Consider the following 18144-nt stretch of genomic DNA (forward strand, 5'->3'; position numbering starts at 1 on the left):
AAAACAGGGGAACCTTGGACTTTAAGCTTAGGCCTAGGGAAGCCTAAGCTAGGCCTTTGAGTCACACCAAGTTTTGGAGTTGCCTTATGATCAGAAGAGTCTAGTGTAGAAGTTTGGGAGGTTAAATTGAGGTGAAAGGGTGTCAACTACACTCAAGAAACCATTGATGTCATCCTGAAATCACTTTAATGAGCACTTTCACTTATCATGTAGTTTTAGAGCACTTATGAGTGAGGCCTAGGTTGACCATAATAGTTGTAAGATAGTATAAGGTCAGTAGAGTGTAGGTCCTAGGTCAGGGTCAATAAGAGCTTGATGGTTTAGAAAAGGTACTTCGAGTTATGAGGTCAATATTGGGAGTTTTGACTAGTTTAACACAACTAAGTGACTTAAGTAAGTGAAGTGAGATCATCCAAGCTTAGTGATGCAATATAGTGTGTTGATATATTATTATGTACTTAAATGTGTTATGTGAGCATATGTGGCTATGTGAAATATTATGCTTATAAGGTAATTGCAAGCATGTATGTGTATATAGACCTAAGTGCCAATGTGCTTAATTTCGGTTTATAATTAGGTTGAGTTAGTGAGAATATATTATAATGAGGTTATTATTATTTTGTTAGGATCGCGAGACGAGGGTAAACTTTCCATTAAAGTCGAGTAAAGCTCCCAGTTGCTCCCACCTGTCAGTCAAGTCAAGCCTTTCTCAAGGCAAGTGTTTCAACCTATCTTTTTTTGTTTACACTACAAGTGTGTGTTAACCTAGCTTTTATATATGATGCGAGTATTCTAATTCACCTTGATATACATGTATACATGACCCAAGTGGTTTCAAATCTATCTTTCATATTATATGCAAATGCCATGAACCCTCAAGTATCTATTGCAAGTAGTTTAAATTTACTTGGAGATTACTATGCAAGTAATTCAAAAGTTATACCATGCTAGTATACCAAAGTAATGGTGATGCTGAACCCTGTATAAGCTATACTTGGTAACCACATCTCGACAACTAAAATTCAGTTATTCCTCAATGTTGTTCATATATGCTTGATAACTCTATTCTTATCCTCAAACCATGATACCCTGTTATACTTTGAACTGATGTTTACCTTCCTTATATTTTAATACCTATGTCTTATCTGAACCACTATATTGAACCTAGTTTGACTTAGTTCCTTTATACTATCCAATAACCCTGTTAAACCGCAATACCAAACCCCTTGTGAATGGAAACTTTTCAATTCCATTCGATAAGGTATCAGTCTAATTGATCATGGCCTTTAAGTTTATTGAACTTATTCCATGTGCTTCGAAGTTGATCTAGAACCCTTGATAAAGACGTTCACTGTTTAAGAAATTAACAATCACTTGGCATCAGTTTTTAAAATAAAAAGTTAAAAGTGGATTTTCAGTCCCAAAGGGGGACGAATATTTTCTTTAAATAGTTGACCTGGACTGAGACGCAAATCATTTCCGTTTTTAAGTTATAAGCTTAAAGGTTGCATAGGGATCCCATTAATGTTCTAGAACCCAGCGAGGTTCGGGATTATTTCGCGGCTGATCACCGGCTGCAATCCGTAGCGTCATAAAATGGTTTTTGATAAAGAAATGGTTTTTAATTATTTTGTTACAAATAAATGATGCCATCACCTTGAAAGTTTATCTCTTGTTATTATATTATTGGATCTTTCATTTCCACTGTTATCCTTTCATTTTTGTTTATATATTATATAGCAGTTGTTGAGCATTTGGCTCACTACTTGCTTTCACCCGGATATTTCAGCTTGCAGATATGGTTGGATTCAAGCCGACCGCGCGTAAAATTTGTGATGCTGATTCGTATGTTCGAGCTCAGGTAGATTAGTGATGGTTTTGTGTGAGGACTCGATATTGAAATCAGGTTGTAATAGTTAATAGTATTGGGCTGTTCCAAACCCTAAACTGTAAGATCTTGGATTCGGTGTATTTATTTTTCTTTTGTTAACTATTGTAACTATTTGTACAGTGTCTTTTGTTAAATTTGGGGCGTGACATATTCAAACCAAGTCATTAAGTTTAGTTAACTTTCTATAAAATCTACTCATTCAAGTCACTTGTGCAAGTCATTTTTTCATTATTTTGGGCAACGAGGAATCCCCTCGATGAAAATTTTAAAGAATAGGTTAATTTGTCTGAAAGATTTTGAAGTTTGACCAGTTGAGTGACCGAGTGTGGTTACTATTATTAATATACATATATTATATAAAAGAGGAGATGGGTGTGCTTAGGTACGTCTCTTAAATTGTGTGATTTTATTTTTCAAATTTTCTTAATTTTTTGAGTTAATAAAAATCAAAAACTAGAATTACCTTATTTTCTCCTAAATATATTATCATTTTTCATAATATTCTCCTAAAGTTTCAACAATATCTTGCATTAAAATTTTTGAAATCAACTTAACATTATAATATTTTCCTAAAACATATATTGTCCCTTTAAATAAAATTACCATCTTGAATTTCTTTTTTAATACTATTTCTTCTCTTTCTTCTAAAATCAACTTATTATATTATATTTTTCTAAAAATTTTCTTTTAATTTTTAGCATATAAAATATTACAAGTATCTATAAATATTATCATCATTCGTAATGTATTTCTAAGGTTTCTACAATATCTTCCTTAAAATTTTTGAAATTAACTTATCATCATTATATTCTATTCAAACTTCTTCTTTCTCTTTAAATCAACTTACCATCTTAATATTTTCCTAAAATTCATTTTTTAATATCATTTCTTCTCTTTTTCTTAAAATCAAATGAGAGAGCCACTAAACATGTTAAACGAAAAGATAACTTTTTAAACTCCTTGATTTACTATATTTATTTATTATTCATAAACTTTAGAATGATCAAGATCAAATAAAAAATAAAAAAAGAACATTATCTCATAAGGCGGGCAAAACGCGGTTTTGTAAACTATTTTCGTATAAGGATATAATATAATTGTAATTTTGTTTAATAATTTAAATTTTTTTATAAATACTAATATTGTAGACAACATGAATTTTTTTGACAAACATGATAATAAAAAGTTATTGTATACAACCTTCTTCTACCGTAATTTTTATTTTCTATAATTTTTAATGAATTTATTTCGAGCAATTGCATGCAAACATTAATTTTAATAAAAAAAATTACCAGAAACCAGAGAACTCTTTCTTCCCATAACTACCTCAAATCTCTTTTTTTTTCCTTAATGTTATGTGTCTGCCCAAGTCTCAAGCAGGTTTGTATCGTTAAAAATCCTCTGTTAAAGAAATTTTTAAAAAAACACGAGATTGGAGAGTGCATGCATTCCGATTACAGATATATGAATCAAGCTACATACTTGTCAGACGGTTGGCTACCCTAATTCTTGCATTTCCTTAAACTGATTTTCTCCATATTTCATATTCGTCATATACATCTGTTCTGACATGATCGTTTCTGACACATATCCTTTTACTTTTAATATGCGGTGATTAGATATCGTGTCCTTGGCACTGGCTTGTAATTTAAGATTTGTTTTCTGGTCTCAAATTAGGGTTTGAAGGGCAGTTAAATATATGTGATGTGATGAATAATTATTTTAGGCGGCATGATGTAAATTATAGAAATTTATTTTAGAGAGGAAAACTTTGTTAAGATAGGTGTTTGATGGGGAATACATGCGCTGGGCCCACAGGGGCCCCAGCTGGATTCTTTCAAACTGTTTCAGCTGCAGTTTGGAAACCTAGGCTTCCTGCTTCCGACGCAGCCGCAGCTACTACTGATGACAACAAGGATACTAATAATGATGCTTCTAAATCATCTAATAAGGATTCTAAGGAATCCGAATCTACTGAGTCCGAGGTATCGTCTAAGACTCAAAGCACACCGCCCCCACGTGTTAGGATAGAGGAGTCATCTTCTAAAAAAGCTAAAGATGAGAAGCCTAAGCCCAACAATGACGATTCCAAACAGATGAAGCGTGTGGTGAGTGCTGGACTTCAGGTTGCGTCCGTGTTACAGACAAAAACTGGGAATTTGAAGGATTTTTATAGTATTGGGAAAAAACTTGGACAAGGTCAATTTGGTACGACGCATCTTTGTACAGAGAAGAAGAGCGGGAAGGAGTTTGCTTGTAAATCTATTGCGAAGAGGAAGTTGGTTTCTAAAGAGGATGTCGAAGATGTGAGGAGGGAGATTCAGATAATGCACCATTTGTCAGGACATCCAAATGTGATAAATATTGTAGCTGCGCATGAAGATGCTGTTGCAGTTTATGTTGTTATGGAGTTATGTGCGGGTGGAGAGCTTTTTGATAGGATTATACAGAAAGGGCATTATTCAGAGCGAAAGGCTGCTGAACTTGCTAGAGTAATTGTAAATGTTGTAGAAGCTTGTCATTCTTTAGGTGTCATGCATCGAGATTTGAAGCCCGAGAATTTTCTATTCATCAGTGAGGAAGAGGAGGCGCCACTTAAGACAATTGACTTTGGGCTTTCGGTTTTCTTTAAGCCAGGTATTCTTTTCTAGCTATTTGATGTTTAAATTCCTCTAAATTACCAACATCATATGTAAAGCCTAAAGTTGAAAACAAGATTTGGAAGACTGATTTGAGGTGCTTCCGGTGTATGTTTATGTAGAATATGTGTATACCTTTTTGTTGTGGATGTATGGAATGATAGATGATTGGCATAGCCATGTATTAAGCCTAATATGGTAGAGAATGAAGTGACTGCGTTTATGTGGGTGAATGAGACAGAGGAAATATCATAACTGATTATATGGTACTGGTCGCAGATACAACTAATCAAAATTACTAGGTAGTAACCTTCAGATTTCAGTGTCCTGTCAAGTACATGTTGCATATAATCAGTTCGATACAGAGAATGTTGATAATTAACAAACCTCTATGTATTACACAAGTAAATAAATCTGCATAATCAAAGTTAGCTGCAGAATGCTAGTGTTAACAAGTTTTATAGTTACTGATTACTTTGTGTACGTCTATGTTGCTTATGTAAAACCTTCCATTGAACGAAATTCTTGTTCATGAGCTTACAGTAATGATCATTTCTTTTCATTCTGACTAAACAAGGACAAATGTTGTGAACTCCTTTTCCATGCTCTCTGATACTAGAGATTACTATGGTACTACATTATAATAGCAGTTTATATTGATATCTCAACATTCAGGTGAAACGTTTACGGATGTGGTTGGGAGCCCATATTATGTTGCCCCAGAGGTGCTGCGGAAGCTTTATGGTCAAGAATGTGACATTTGGAGTGCCGGGGTTATCATTTACATTTTACTTAGTGGAGTCCCGCCATTTTGGGATGGTGAGATCTTGGTTTTTTAATGTTCACTTGTTATATTGTGTAATTTATTTTAACATGAATGTTTGGCATTCTGGAGCCAGAGACGGAGCAGGGAATATTTGAGCAGGTTTTAAAAGGAGAACTTGACTTCGTATCAGAACCATGGCCTAGTATATCGGAGGGTGCAAAAGATTTGGTCCGAAAAATGCTTGTAAGAGATCGTAGCAAACGTCTAACTGCTCATGAAGTTCTGTGTAAGTATAAGTGGATCTGCACTAATATATCTGTTTCACCGGGTTTTTTGAATAACCAAATAATAATTTTTGATTAGATGTTTCTACTCTTCTTTTCACCTCCACAAAAGTATTCAGATTATATCTGTGTCTTTCTTTTAAATAACTACTGCAATGCCATGCACTAGTGTATATTTTAGATAAAGCTTCTAAATTAGATTCTGAAGGATATTTTATTTAGAAATATTGTAGCTTCAGTTCTCTTATTATAAGGATAGAATGCTAACTGTTATTTTAAAAGTTGTCAGTACCGGCAATGATTTCCCATTTATTATCATATAGGGTTATCATCTTCATAAGAAATCTGTAGTTACCTGGATTCTTAAATACAAATAGCTTGTTAAATCGGTTTGAGTGTCTCATATTACAGTTAGAAAAAAAATGTTGGAAAATACGATTGCTATTCTTCCTAAATGCAAGGACAAAAACTTTAATCTGAACAATATCTGAGGCTAATCTCTTATACCGCAATCCTCTAACTCGAGCCGAATTATATGCATTTATTCTCTATTGTTTGTTCTTAAAGAAAATATTATGCTCTTTGCTACGAATTAGATATTACATGCAGAAAAGCTCGTATTTCATGTTAGGGATCAGATATATAATATTATTTTAGTCGATTAAGGTTGCACTTGACGATGTTTATTTAAAAATCATAAGTCGTATAGCATTTGATTCTATTGTTCCCATGCCGAAATGATTGTTTACTCACAGGCCACCCATGGGTCAAGGTTGATGGTTCAGCTCCAGATAAACCTATTGATTCTGCTGTTTTGAGTCGTTTGAAGCGATTTTCTGCAATGCATAAACTCAAGAAGATTGCCATCAGAGTATGTACACTCAAGCCTTTAAATGCTCATGTTTCCTATTTCCTAGTTCTGTATCATTGTTGAAATCAGTTATCTGTTAGCGACATTTTTCTATTGGTGTAAATCTCCTAGTTTATGCAAAGTAACCTGCAAACAGATCTTCTAGACTAGTATGCATCTGAGTCCTCCTACACCATGTTCTGCAAATAAAGACCAGTTAACGCATACATTTCTCTGGGTTGAGCAGTTTCCCTTATAATTTTTTTTAAATGGACTACAATGACTATACCAATTACTAACCTTTTAGTTGATTTTAATCTCAGTCGGAGAAGCAATATAGCAGTTTGTAACATACTATTACCAGTTTTCGATTTTTAATCTTTACGACTTGGTCTCCATTTTATTTTTGGTAGTTGATAAATAAAGTAAACTGATTGTGTATCAACTGTATTACCAAAATCCTCACTGACTTTTATCTATTATAACTTAACGGTGACTCTATATTTTGCAGGTAATTGCCGAGAGTTTATCTGAAGAGGAAATTGCAGGATTGAAAGAGATGTTTAAGATGATAGACACAGACAATAGTGGAAATATCACCCTTGAAGAGCTGCAGAAAGGCTTGGAGAAAGTGGGGGCCAATCTTATGGAGTCAGAAATCAAAGATTTGTTGCAATCTGTAAGTGCAAAGATTTTTCTATTTAATATATTTATTCATGTAGTTACTTCTTTAGAATATCTCACATTATGACATAATAGTATGTAACATATATGCACTCTAGAAATAATATACATCTATTTAGTTGGTCACAAAATCGATTGAATTGGTGGTTAAGGGAGATCAGAATCTTAGTGCTTGGTGTTGGTTCTTTCATAAATATGTTAAACTGAAAGCTAGCATATCCAATTTAGATTCCCGGGCATGTTCTTTCAGACCATTAACATCATATTAACTTCCAAAAATTTAGTTAAGACAGATACTCTTTCTCCTATGAACAAGAATAGAGTATTATATGTACTTGGCATGGAAACTGAAGATGTATCCAGCCAAATAATGCTGAAGATCAGTAGAGTTAATTTGACTCGATAGAAGTCAAGGCTCAAATTTTCCATTGCTGGCATTATAACAGAAATGGGGCAAGGACTTTAAGTATAAACATCTGATTCTTGATTAAGAAATATATATTAGACAGGCCAGGCGGTGGCGGCATTACTTTGTATGCTGTCGTCATGATGTGTGGCTTTTTTGTGCTATTAGAATTTGATATATAGTGACATAATCCGCTCTCTGAAGCTCAATGTTGACCCTTCATTTTCCTAATTATATTATAGGCGGATCTCGACAACAGTGGCACCATTGACTACACTGAATTTGTAGCTGCAATGCTCAATCTAAACAAAGCCCAGAAGGAGGATCACCTGTTAGCAGCTTTCTCATATTTTGACAAAGATGGGAGCGGTTTCATTACTACTGATGAGCTTCAACAGACATGTGAGCAGTTTGGATTAGAAGGTGCTCAATTAGAAGTAATCATGCAAGAGGTTGATAAGGACCATGTACGTATTTTTCCTCCCGAATCCTGGATCTTGTTCATCTTCTATCCTGCACAAAAAAATATCACTTTACCAAAACTGCTTGATATGGAAATTTGCTTTTCAGGATGGGCGCATTGATTACAATGAATTTGTGGACATGATGCAAGATAGTGGACTTGACAAGGGATTGCAGAACGCGAAAGCACTGGGTTAATGGATGTATATAAGGTCGGTCATTCTTGATTATTGGCATTTACCAACCCACTTAGAACGTGTACAGCTGCTGACAATTAGGTTGTAACTTCAAAAATGAAAAATGCATTATGTTGGGAAGATCAGGCTTGTGTGAGAGTGAGCAGGATTTTTGTCCCATAAAAATTTTCCGCAGCACTTTGTGCCAGTATATTAAACTTGTTTTCACCCTTCCTTACCCCTGGGAACACAGTAGTTTAAGCTCTTCTTATTTCTTTTACATATTTTCTTAGTTCTGCTCCAGTCATCTGTATATTCTGACTATTTGAAGAGTATTAAGTAATGCACATCTAACTGCTGCTTATATCTTCAGCTATATTAACAACTTTAATGTGTGAAGGATATAGCATCGCACTGAAAACAGGAGGATAATTTGGATGAGTTTGCACATGTTGTGGTGATTATGTAAGTAATGGGAAATGATTGACTTGTTACTTCTATGCCTATTATCACATTGTTGTCCATTTGCAAACTGTCCAATCTAGATAATTAGCTTCTTTTACTTAATCATCTCATTCTGAACTATTGTTTATATGGAGCAAAGGAACTTGCTAGATAATTGTGAAGCCCAACCCCCTCCCGACATGCACAAACAATATGCCCAACCACAATCTATCCTTTGTTTAAGTTATCATCTTATCATATAGTAATCTCTAATTTTGTCGGGAACAGTTTACATTTTTTTTATCTGACTGGTTCTCCGTAACACTCCATTAAGGAGGCGTTCTACAGGCCTAGTCTTTCATACTGCAAATATAGTGTTTGCCTGTAGTTGTTCATACCAGAATAAATGCTATGAGTGTTATGATCCTCATTTTTCAAAGGCCATCTGGTGAATTTAGATCCCGCCGCCTTTAGTCCATTTCTCAGAGTTCAAACTAATGACTTTCCTAATTGTTTTTTTAGTGAAAATGCTCCTAAACACACATTGGGGAGTTGGGAGTCTTAGTTGAGTATCCTTCAGTATATTAAAAAAAAAAAAAAAATTATCTTATTTCCATTGATTGCATCTATGTTAGATAGGTGGAAACCTTGTCAAGTAAATCAATGAAACCATATACTGTATAGGTATATATGGATGTAAGAAAAACATTGCCGTCTAGGCAACTGAAACTCTATGGCTACTTGCCTACCTAGCTCTATAGGCCCTAACCAAGTAGTAACATTTAAAATATCAAGTTACCACATTTTTAAAAATAATATTTGTCTACTTACAGTTATTTTTAATTATTCCACTTAATTGGTCAAAATTCACTTAAGTGGTCAAAATCTGCTCAAAATTTACTAAACACTTAAATATTTAATTTCGCATTAATAAAAATACCTCTAATTTCATTAAATCCTTATTTAAACGTTCACTTAATGCGCTTTTTACAAAAATGGTTATTTATCTTTTTTATCCTGAAGTTGAACATGCACAGTGATTACAAGGTAAACTCTTGTCACAACTTTTGGTATATAATTTCGTGCAAAAACTGGATTTAGTGGATAAATCCACAAGATGCCTTTATGTGAATTAATAAATCAACTAGTTTTTAATTTCATTTTCATTTGTATGAAATATCTGTAGGCAGTCGGCAGGGCAGGGCTTATTCCACATGAATACATGTTAATACGTAACCTAACCTTCACCTAACAACATAGCATAATACATATCTCATATCTAATAAATTTGCATGGCACAAAATTTGGAATTTAGTCTCCAAAAGTTGATTTTCGTAACGTGTTAAATTTGTTCGATGCCATGTAAATTTAATATAAACTTAAAAAAAAAAAAATTGATAATAGTGTATTAGCTTAACCAAGTTTTAAGAAAAAAAAGTTGAAGTTAAATGGGGTCAGAAATGAGACGCCTTTTGTGCAGTTTCCGCGATGAAAAGATGCCCACGAGGAAGTGTTTACCTTTGGATTCATCCATCACGATGAAACATGAGAAGACTAGTAACCTCTACTTTATGTATCAAGTGGACCTGCTATTGATATGTGACAAGATCTTACTTTTGAGTAGGTTGTTTTCTTCCTGGAAAATGGCAGACCAATCTGAGAAAGGGATGTCCTCTGGGACACAATTTTGACATAACCAACTTACTTGGTCCACAGAGCTCATCTTCCTTGTCATTAGCACCCCCTGTTTTCCTTCCCGTGGTTGAAAATGCTTTTGTTAGTCAGACATATCATATGAAATCTTTTTTTATTTCTTAGTCACACACTGTAATAGATAGAGAGAGAGAGAGAGAGATATGCTACATAAGTTATCCATAACTACACGCACAATTATCATGATTATCAACACTAAACGCAATTCTCCAAATATGATTCTTGTATACATTTTGTTGTTCATTTATGAGAGATTTATATGAATTTTGTACAGTTATTAGGCGATGATGATTGCATGATGTCTAGATGACGGTGCTCCAACTGCGCACACATTTGCATATAATTCAATGAATAAACGGAAAAATAATTGAAGAAAGAGTTGGTCACTGCAGCTGGCCCCAAAAAAACTGAGAAAATGAGCACATCAAGTTAAAAAGGAGGAAAACTATAGGCGACTCAATTCCCTGCAAGATGGGTAACAATAAGGATTGTTGTCATGTCATCCTCATAAAAGCCCGGCAATGCAATTACAATCAGTTCAGATAACGTTAAGATATCATTAAAGTTTTTATTACATTAGACACAGTAATCAACTGTTTCAACACGTATGCGCTGCTCAAATTGAGCGGAAAACATACCCCTAAATGGTATATTCCATTTCAAAGTATGATTACTGGATTATAATCATGCAGTTTAGCTCCATCAACATGATTAGATTACTGATTTACTCGTGTACACTGCAAGACCAACAGCGTTACAGTTCCCTTCTTCTGTACAGAGTAATTCATAATTTTAAAACTTATATATTCAAATCTATACATTTAATCAATGCAACGACATACATGTAGATCTATCATGCTTGTTCCCGTATTTTTTACTGATATGTATTTTCTTTATTTTTCCAAGCAGCAGCAACTAATAAGTGAGAAGCACACAAAGTTATAAGCAAGCACTCCCCCTCCAATATTATTAGCCATGCACTCGCCAATTAGTGAGAAAATTTAGCCCCCAGCATGGCACAAAACCCCTTAAGTATGTTATACAAGAAAACTTCTAGGTATAATTTATACATTTAAAACTGTGAAATACAATTTTTAACAATTCATATTTCGAAAGTGCATAATTTATAAATGATTTATTTCTTATTTTAAGAAATCTGTGCCCCCACTCTGCCTTCGTTTGCCAATGTGCGTGAATGGACATATCATCAATTTGTTCATTTAATTGTAAAGCCATCATTATCGAGTCTTTAATGAATACTTGTAAAGGCTAAACAATTTCAGGGGTTTTGGTAATCTTAAAGCTATCATAATCGAAAATTTAATCAAAAGTTGTAAAGTCTAAACAATTTCAGGGATCGTTTGGTAAGTTAGCATACCAAAAGCTGAGCTAGGTGGCTTGTCTATAAGTACAAGTACCTTGAATCTTTAGGCTTTACAGGTTAGAATCAAGAAAAAACCATTTACGAAATTGATCAAGTGCTCAAAACTTCACTCCCTCAACACCCTTTTAACCAAAAAGATTTATGGTAAATTTATCTCAAAAGATCTCAAGACTTCCTCATCACCTATTTATTGCTGTCTGTTTTTTAAATCATGGTCTTTCACTTGAGTATAATTTCTATGTTGCAGTTAACTATATAACAAGTTGTAAGTTTTTTAAATACTTTGCTCTTCCTAGGAAAGATTCTCCTCCTATTTCGATAAGTGGTTGATATTTCGATTATTAGTGACTGTGCGTATCAGGATAAGGCCTTGACAGCACCAATTTCAATTGAAAAAAGCGTAAACTCTTTCAATCTTTCTTTTATTTTTAATGTTTCTCCTGAGTAAATATATTTGAAATAAGAAATTAGAATTATTCCATATTACAGGTGAGGGAGTTATGAAAGTGCAAAGTATCATGTGAGATATTTGAGAAAGTATTTTTGGTGCACCTAACAGTACATGTAGGAGTAGTATATCACATGCAGTCTCAACAAGAAACCGGTCTGATGTAAGTACACTCTCACCAACTTCATTATCTTTGAAAATATATTTAGGAAAACAGAAATTACCTAGAAATGGAGAACAAGAGCTCATCTTCTGGATTAATGAGGACACAGTCGGATCAACCAGTGGAGACAATATCAGCTACAATGAAGTCACCACGGGTGTCAAGCGACTGGGGCGCTGAAATGGAGGGAAGCTCAAGAAAGTCAATGAGCAGAGGAGGAATTAGTGCATCACCTGGAGGTGCTGGTAGTACAAGCAGCAGGCACATTAGGAAAACAAGATCTGCTCAAATGAAATTTGATTTGGATGAATTGAACAGCGGCGCTACTCTAAGCAGAGCTTCTAGTGCTAGCATGGGATTTTCATTCACTGCCTTTACTGTTCGTCCTAGTGACATTGCTGATTCTAGGCCCTTTAGCGACGAAGTTGATGATATTGGTAAGCCTATATTTCTTCCTTCCATCAAATCTCTATCAATATTTTCGCATGACATTCATATTCAGAACATCTCTCTATTAAAATATTAGTATTCAGAACTACTGAAAAGATAATAGATGCTTACTGACAACAATCATACATGCTCTTGCAGCAGAAGATATTGAGACCGGTACGCTAAAGAAGAATATTCAAACAGAGCCAACCTTACCAATTCACCTTAAGGTGATTAATCTTTTCATGGAGGCTGTTTGCGTTTGTTTCCCACTAGCTATACAAATATAAAGTCCCGGAGTCAAAAGTAACTAAATGACTACTAGAGCATGTATGGATTGATTTAGTTTGCTAATATCTATTTGAACAGGAAAGCATGGAGGTTTTTGTTTAGCTAGAGATCAAGGAGACCCATTGAACATGGAGTATCATTGAGTCTCATGATCTTACATGTATGGAAGTAATGTAGAATTTCCTTAATATTCCACAATGCTTCAAAATTTGTTCGTAATATAAATAGAAAGGACAATTTGTTCAGCGTAACATACTATATAAATCAGACACACACCCTTAGTTTCGTAAAGACTATGTACAGTCTCATAATCTCTGCACAGACATATCTGGTAGTTCATATGCAAGCAAAAGTTTACAATAATTAAAGATTAGAAAGGTTACTGGATGTTTCACTTTCCAAAGCTAGATATTAAGTTAAGGAAGCAGGCTTTAATAGATTCTTCTGTATGCTTATGCAGTTCACGGAAGTTACCTACAAGGTTATCATCAAAGGAGTCACATTCAACACAGAGAAGAATATATTACATGGAATAACTGGTTCAGTGAACCCAGGAGAGGTTCTGGCACTTATGGGACCATCAGGAAGTGGAAAAACTACACTCTTAAGTGTTCTAGGAGGCAGGGTGGGCGAAACCAACCAAAGGGGTTCAATCACTTACAATGATCAGCCATATACAAAGTTTCTGAAAAGCAGGTGAATGACATGGTGAATAAGCAAAAAAAGAACTGTAGTAACCAAAAAAAAAAACTATAGCGGACCACGGAACTTAGTGCGAAGTATAGATTTTAAGAGAAACCGCTTGTTTCAGAAGTGAAGGTAAGAACTTTGCCAATTTAAGGAAGGAAAAGGGTAACCTGAAAAATGATTACAATAACATGATGCCTTCCGTCACATAAGAATATAAGAGTAACAAAATAAGCAGTATCACCAGCTTACCAATACCAGATTAAAGTACAAGTCTATAACAAATTTTTTATCCAATTCCTTGGAAACTTTTAAGTGCCAGTAAGTAAACTTAGATATGTCTGATGAACACAGAATTGTACATTATCTAACATGGAGCATCCTGCAGGATAGGGTTTGTGACACAAGATGATGTACTGTTTCCTCATCTTACAGTAAAGGAAACATTAACATATGCAGCTTTACTACGTTTACCGAAGACACTAACAAAGCAGGAAAAGGAACAACGGGCCACAGATGTTATCTGTGAACTTGGCTTGGAGAGGTAAGTTTGCTTCCATGTATTTATTTATGATAACCTAGACAAGCCCACTTCTAATGTAAGAAATCATTTAAGCTGGTGGTAACAACTATTTTAGATTCTTAATCACTTAAACACGTACTGCTTACAAAACATCTTTAGCTGTAAAACTCTTCAGGTAAGAATTTTTTTTCTTTTCCCCCTTAATGTAAGAATAATATTGTGGACAGGTGTCAAGACAGTATGATAGGTGGCTCGTATGTCAGAGGAATATCAGGTGGAGAGCGGAAGCGTGTCTGCATAGGAAACGAGATCATTATTAACCCTTCCCTTTTGCTTCTCGATGAACCTACCTCCGGATTAGATTCTACAACCGCTCTGAGAATCGTTCAACTGTTACAAGATATAGCACAAGTAAATTTTAGTTAATTCTTGAGCCTTTCTTGTTTAAAAGCGCATAATATCCTTGCGATTTCTTATAGTTATTGTATTCAGACTAATGGAATAACTAATTTTCAAATACGGTGGCAGGCTGGGAAAACAGTGATCACCACTATTCACCAACCATCTAGCAGGCTTTACCACAAGTTTGACAAGTTGATTCTTCTCGGCAAAGGGAGCATGCTTTACTTTGGCCGGGCATCAGAGGCAATGATTTATTTTTCATCCATAGGATGTTCTCCACTGATTTCGATGAACCCAGCTGAATTCCTGCTAGATCTTGCAAATGGAAACTTGAATGATGTTTCTGTCCCAGGCGAATTGAAAGACATGCAGACAGGGAATTCAGACAGAGAAAGCAAGAACAGGAAACCATCTCCAGCAATGGTCCATGAGGTGAATATTTTTACATGCACAATCAAGTATCATGAGGTTTATAATGTAGTATGACTGAGAGCATGTCATTATTAGATCTATGGCTCCTGAATTTCTTTTTTAAAACCAACTCTATGATACGAGTAACTGACAGATGCCATTTGGCAGAAAGAACAATATTAATTAATGAAAATGTATTATATCTGAACAGTATCTTGTGGAGGCCTACGAAATGCGGGTAGCTGAAAATGAGAAGAAAAATCTTATGATTCCTGTGCCTATTGATGAAGAAACCAAGTCAAAGGTTTACTTTGAAAAGCAAAAATGGGGAGCAAGCTGGAGGAAACAATTTTGCATATTATTCTGGAGAGGTCTCAAAGAACGGAGGCATGACTACTTTAGCTGGTTAAGACTTAGTCAAATTGTCACAACTGCAATTATTGTGGGATTGCTTTGGTGGCAATCTGATGGCAATACTGCGGAAGAACTGCACGATCAGGTTGACATTTCTGTCTATGTCTCTCTGATTTTCGATGAATATGGTCATCAGAAATATCTGTTACTAATCTACATATGCAGAACCTTTTGATGCACTACATGAAATAGATAAGCACCCTAATTGACAATTCATTGCATTGTCTATCTACACATTAATAAATTTTAATGTTCAAAAATGAAAACTCAGATCCAAACCTATGAATTTTCTTTCAGGCAGGTTTATTGTTCTTCATTGCTGTCTTCTGGGGATATTTTCCGGTTTTCACAGCAATATTCACATTTCCACAGGAAAGAGCTATGCTAAATAAAGAACGAGCAGCAGACATGTACAGACTAAGTGCATATTTTGTGGCTAGAACTACAAGCGACCTTCCACTTGATCTTCTACTGCCATTACTTTTCCTTAGCATAGTCTATTTCATGGCAGGCTTGAAACATAGTACGAAAGCATTTTTCCTTACCATGCTAATAGTTTTTCTCTGCATAGTTGCAGCACAGGTAAGCTTTACCTTTTCTACACAATGAGTTAATGTATAATAACAATGATTCTTCTGTTCTTTACTAAACCTAGAAGTCAAATTGCAGGGACTTGGATTAGCTATTGGCGCGACATTGATGGACTTGAAAAAGGCAACTACTTTGGCCTCTGTAACAGTGATGACCTTCATGTTGGCTGGGGGATACTTTGTGAAGGTAGGAATACAAATTAACTTATTGCAATATAGTTTTTTAGACAAGTTTTCTTGTTGGCATACTCTGCACTAACTAATTCAGAGAATTTTACGTTTTTTTACAGAATGTACCGGTATTCATCTCATGGCTCCGCTATTTCTCTTTTAATTATCACACTTACAAACTCCTACTTAAAGTGCACTATGAGGATGTCATTCAGCAAATGGATGGAATGAAAATAGATAGTGGCTTAACTGATGTATGTGCCTTGGTAGCCATGGTTTTTGGCTACCGACTCTTGGCATACCTATCTTTGCGAAGGATGAAGCTCGTATAGATAATAATTAATCACCGATTATTTAATAAATAAACTTGTTATCGAAATTTCCAATAAACCAACTTAGTTACCTACCTTATGTCTTAAAGAGTAACCTTGTAAAGACATGAAGGCCAGAAGCCAAAGCTTGAGAAGTGATTATTTACGGCTTAATAGTCTGCATCAGAACTTCTAATAAAATACAAGTATTGCACTAAGAGATTTAATTAGACATATTGTAACTTTTGTGTTCATAGCATCAAAGTCGATGCCAAAATTTTCTTTGAATTTGGTTTCTTTTTTTAAAATTTCAGTTTTAAGATACAGTAACTAGTTTTTAAGTTAATAGCAGATTGTTGAGACAACTGTCCAATTATTAGAAAAAATCATGAGCCAATCTTACTTGGTTAAATAAAGAATTTAGTTCAAGACGCTTATCATTATCATATTTAAGGTTTGTTTTTCTTACTTCTTTATTCAATTTCCTATTTCCAAATGACTTGACCTTCTTTTTCTCAGCGTCTATTTTCCTGAATTGTTATGTGGACGGACAGTCTGACGAAATTTAACACGAGGAAGAAAAAAAATATTTTCCTGAAATAAGTAGTCTCTCAAACATGTTGTAGTTTCCTGCTACAAATATCCGGGTATAAATTTTAGGTGGAGGAAGGAAAATTTATTTGCGAAGAATGATCCGAAGATAATTTTATGGACTGAAGAAGTGAAGCTAGGGTAGGGTCTGAACTTAATTACTTTATTCATCTAAGTTTCTTACAGCAACTTTAGTATTTTACAAACTGTAGGTAGGCTATAATTTGTTGATCAATAAAGAAACTGGTGGACAAGTTCATCTTCTACAATCACAAGTCAATTTATGATTGTTTAATTATATATAATTAAGATGTAATCTGTGTATTTATTTTAACCCACTTCAAAATGATCAAAAGAAAGATCAGAAATTGTTAGTTATGGGTCCCTCCCACACAAAACTTTCCAAACACACCACTTCATTTATCTCATTTTTCAGAGTGCTATTGACTTGAGCAAGAATGCTACTTGTCATAGTCGTACTAAGCATATTAATGTACGTTACCATTGGTTGCGGGAACATGTCGAAGATGGGGTGATCCAGATAGAGAAGATACACACGGATAAGAATCCGTCGAATATGATGACCAAGGTGGTTCCGCGAGAAAAGTTGGAGCTGTGCAAACGGGGTGCAGGCATTAAATGCAAGTGAAGCGTTGTGACTTTGGAAATGGGGAGATTGTTAGTTGTGGGTCCCCCCCACACAAAACTTTCCAAACACACCACTTCATCTATCACACTTTCCTCCCACCTTCCTTCTTATTTATCTACCCTACTTTACCCATTAATTACCCAAGCATGCCATTGGCTCTTCCGATAAATACCCTCCCCCCACTTCATAAAATGCACCTTACTCTCTTCTCTCCCTCACTTCTTAAGTGTATATATAACGACTCGTATATTTTCATTATTTAAATGTGCAATTATTGAATAAGTAAATATTTAAAATATGTGTATGGGTGATGTCAGTTGGATATTATTTTGTTGTTAATTATGTGTGATCGTTAGTGTTCGAGT

At 34.8% G+C, this 18144-nt stretch overlaps 2 protein-coding genes across 8 annotated transcripts; both read left to right on the forward strand.

Annotated features, from left to right (window-relative positions):
• The first annotated feature begins 3274 nt into the window (after positions 1 to 3274).
• On the forward strand, positions 3275 to 8396 carry LOC141707875 (calcium-dependent protein kinase 20-like). Its single transcript, XM_074511292.1, has 7 exons — positions 3275 to 4528; positions 5206 to 5349; positions 5430 to 5582; positions 6336 to 6451; positions 6942 to 7109; positions 7763 to 7987; positions 8091 to 8396. Exons 1-7 carry the CDS (start codon positions 3682 to 3684, stop codon positions 8178 to 8180), a joined length of 1743 nt encoding a protein of 580 aa, XP_074367393.1. The 5' UTR covers positions 3275 to 3681; the 3' UTR covers positions 8181 to 8396.
• A 3377-nt stretch (positions 8397 to 11773) lies between these two features.
• Positions 11774 to 16769, forward strand: LOC141707876 (ABC transporter G family member 22-like). 7 transcript variants are annotated; one of them, XM_074511295.1, is made up of 12 exons: positions 11982 to 12099; positions 12189 to 12263; positions 12357 to 12747; positions 12899 to 12969; positions 13491 to 13726; positions 14106 to 14261; positions 14468 to 14651; positions 14769 to 15074; positions 15265 to 15552; positions 15765 to 16049; positions 16137 to 16244; positions 16348 to 16769. In XM_074511295.1, the coding sequence occupies exons 3-12, from the start codon at positions 12378 to 12380 to the stop codon at positions 16558 to 16560; spliced, it is 2217 nt and encodes a 738-aa protein (XP_074367396.1). In that variant the 5' UTR covers positions 11982 to 12099; positions 12189 to 12263; positions 12357 to 12377; the 3' UTR covers positions 16561 to 16769. The 7 variants fall into 7 exon arrangements, with proteins under 7 accessions (XP_074367397.1, XP_074367395.1, XP_074367394.1 ...); XM_074511297.1 differs by having other exon boundaries at positions 11983 to 12099; positions 12189 to 12310; positions 12420 to 12747; XM_074511296.1 differs by lacking the exons at positions 11982 to 12099; positions 12189 to 12263 and adding an exon at positions 11774 to 11843 and having other exon boundaries at positions 15840 to 16049.
• The last annotated feature ends 1375 nt before the right edge of the window (positions 16770 to 18144 follow it).

Source organism: Apium graveolens, chromosome 2 (assembly GCF_009905375.1).
Source record: "Apium graveolens cultivar Ventura chromosome 2, ASM990537v1, whole genome shotgun sequence".
Taxonomy (NCBI): Eukaryota; Viridiplantae; Streptophyta; class Magnoliopsida; order Apiales; family Apiaceae; genus Apium; species Apium graveolens.

Bases quoted from the DNA above. Each gene is read 5' to 3' on its own strand.
- LOC141707875 (XM_074511292.1), top strand. From the start codon at position 3,682: ATGGGGAATACATGCGCTGGGCCCACAGGGGCCCCAGCTGGATTCTTT. The intron at 5,350-5,429 runs GTGAGATCTTGG...TTCTGGAGCCAG, and splicing joins AGTCCCGCCATTTTGGGATG to AGACGGAGCAGGGAATATTT. The intron at 6,452-6,941 runs GTATGTACACTC...TATATTTTGCAG, and splicing joins TCAAGAAGATTGCCATCAGA to GTAATTGCCGAGAGTTTATC.
- LOC141707876 (XM_074511293.1), top strand. The intron at 13,727-14,105 runs GTGAATGACATG...AGCATCCTGCAG, and splicing joins ACAAAGTTTCTGAAAAGCAG to GATAGGGTTTGTGACACAAG. The intron at 14,262-14,467 runs GTAAGTTTGCTT...TATTGTGGACAG, and splicing joins TGTGAACTTGGCTTGGAGAG to GTGTCAAGACAGTATGATAG.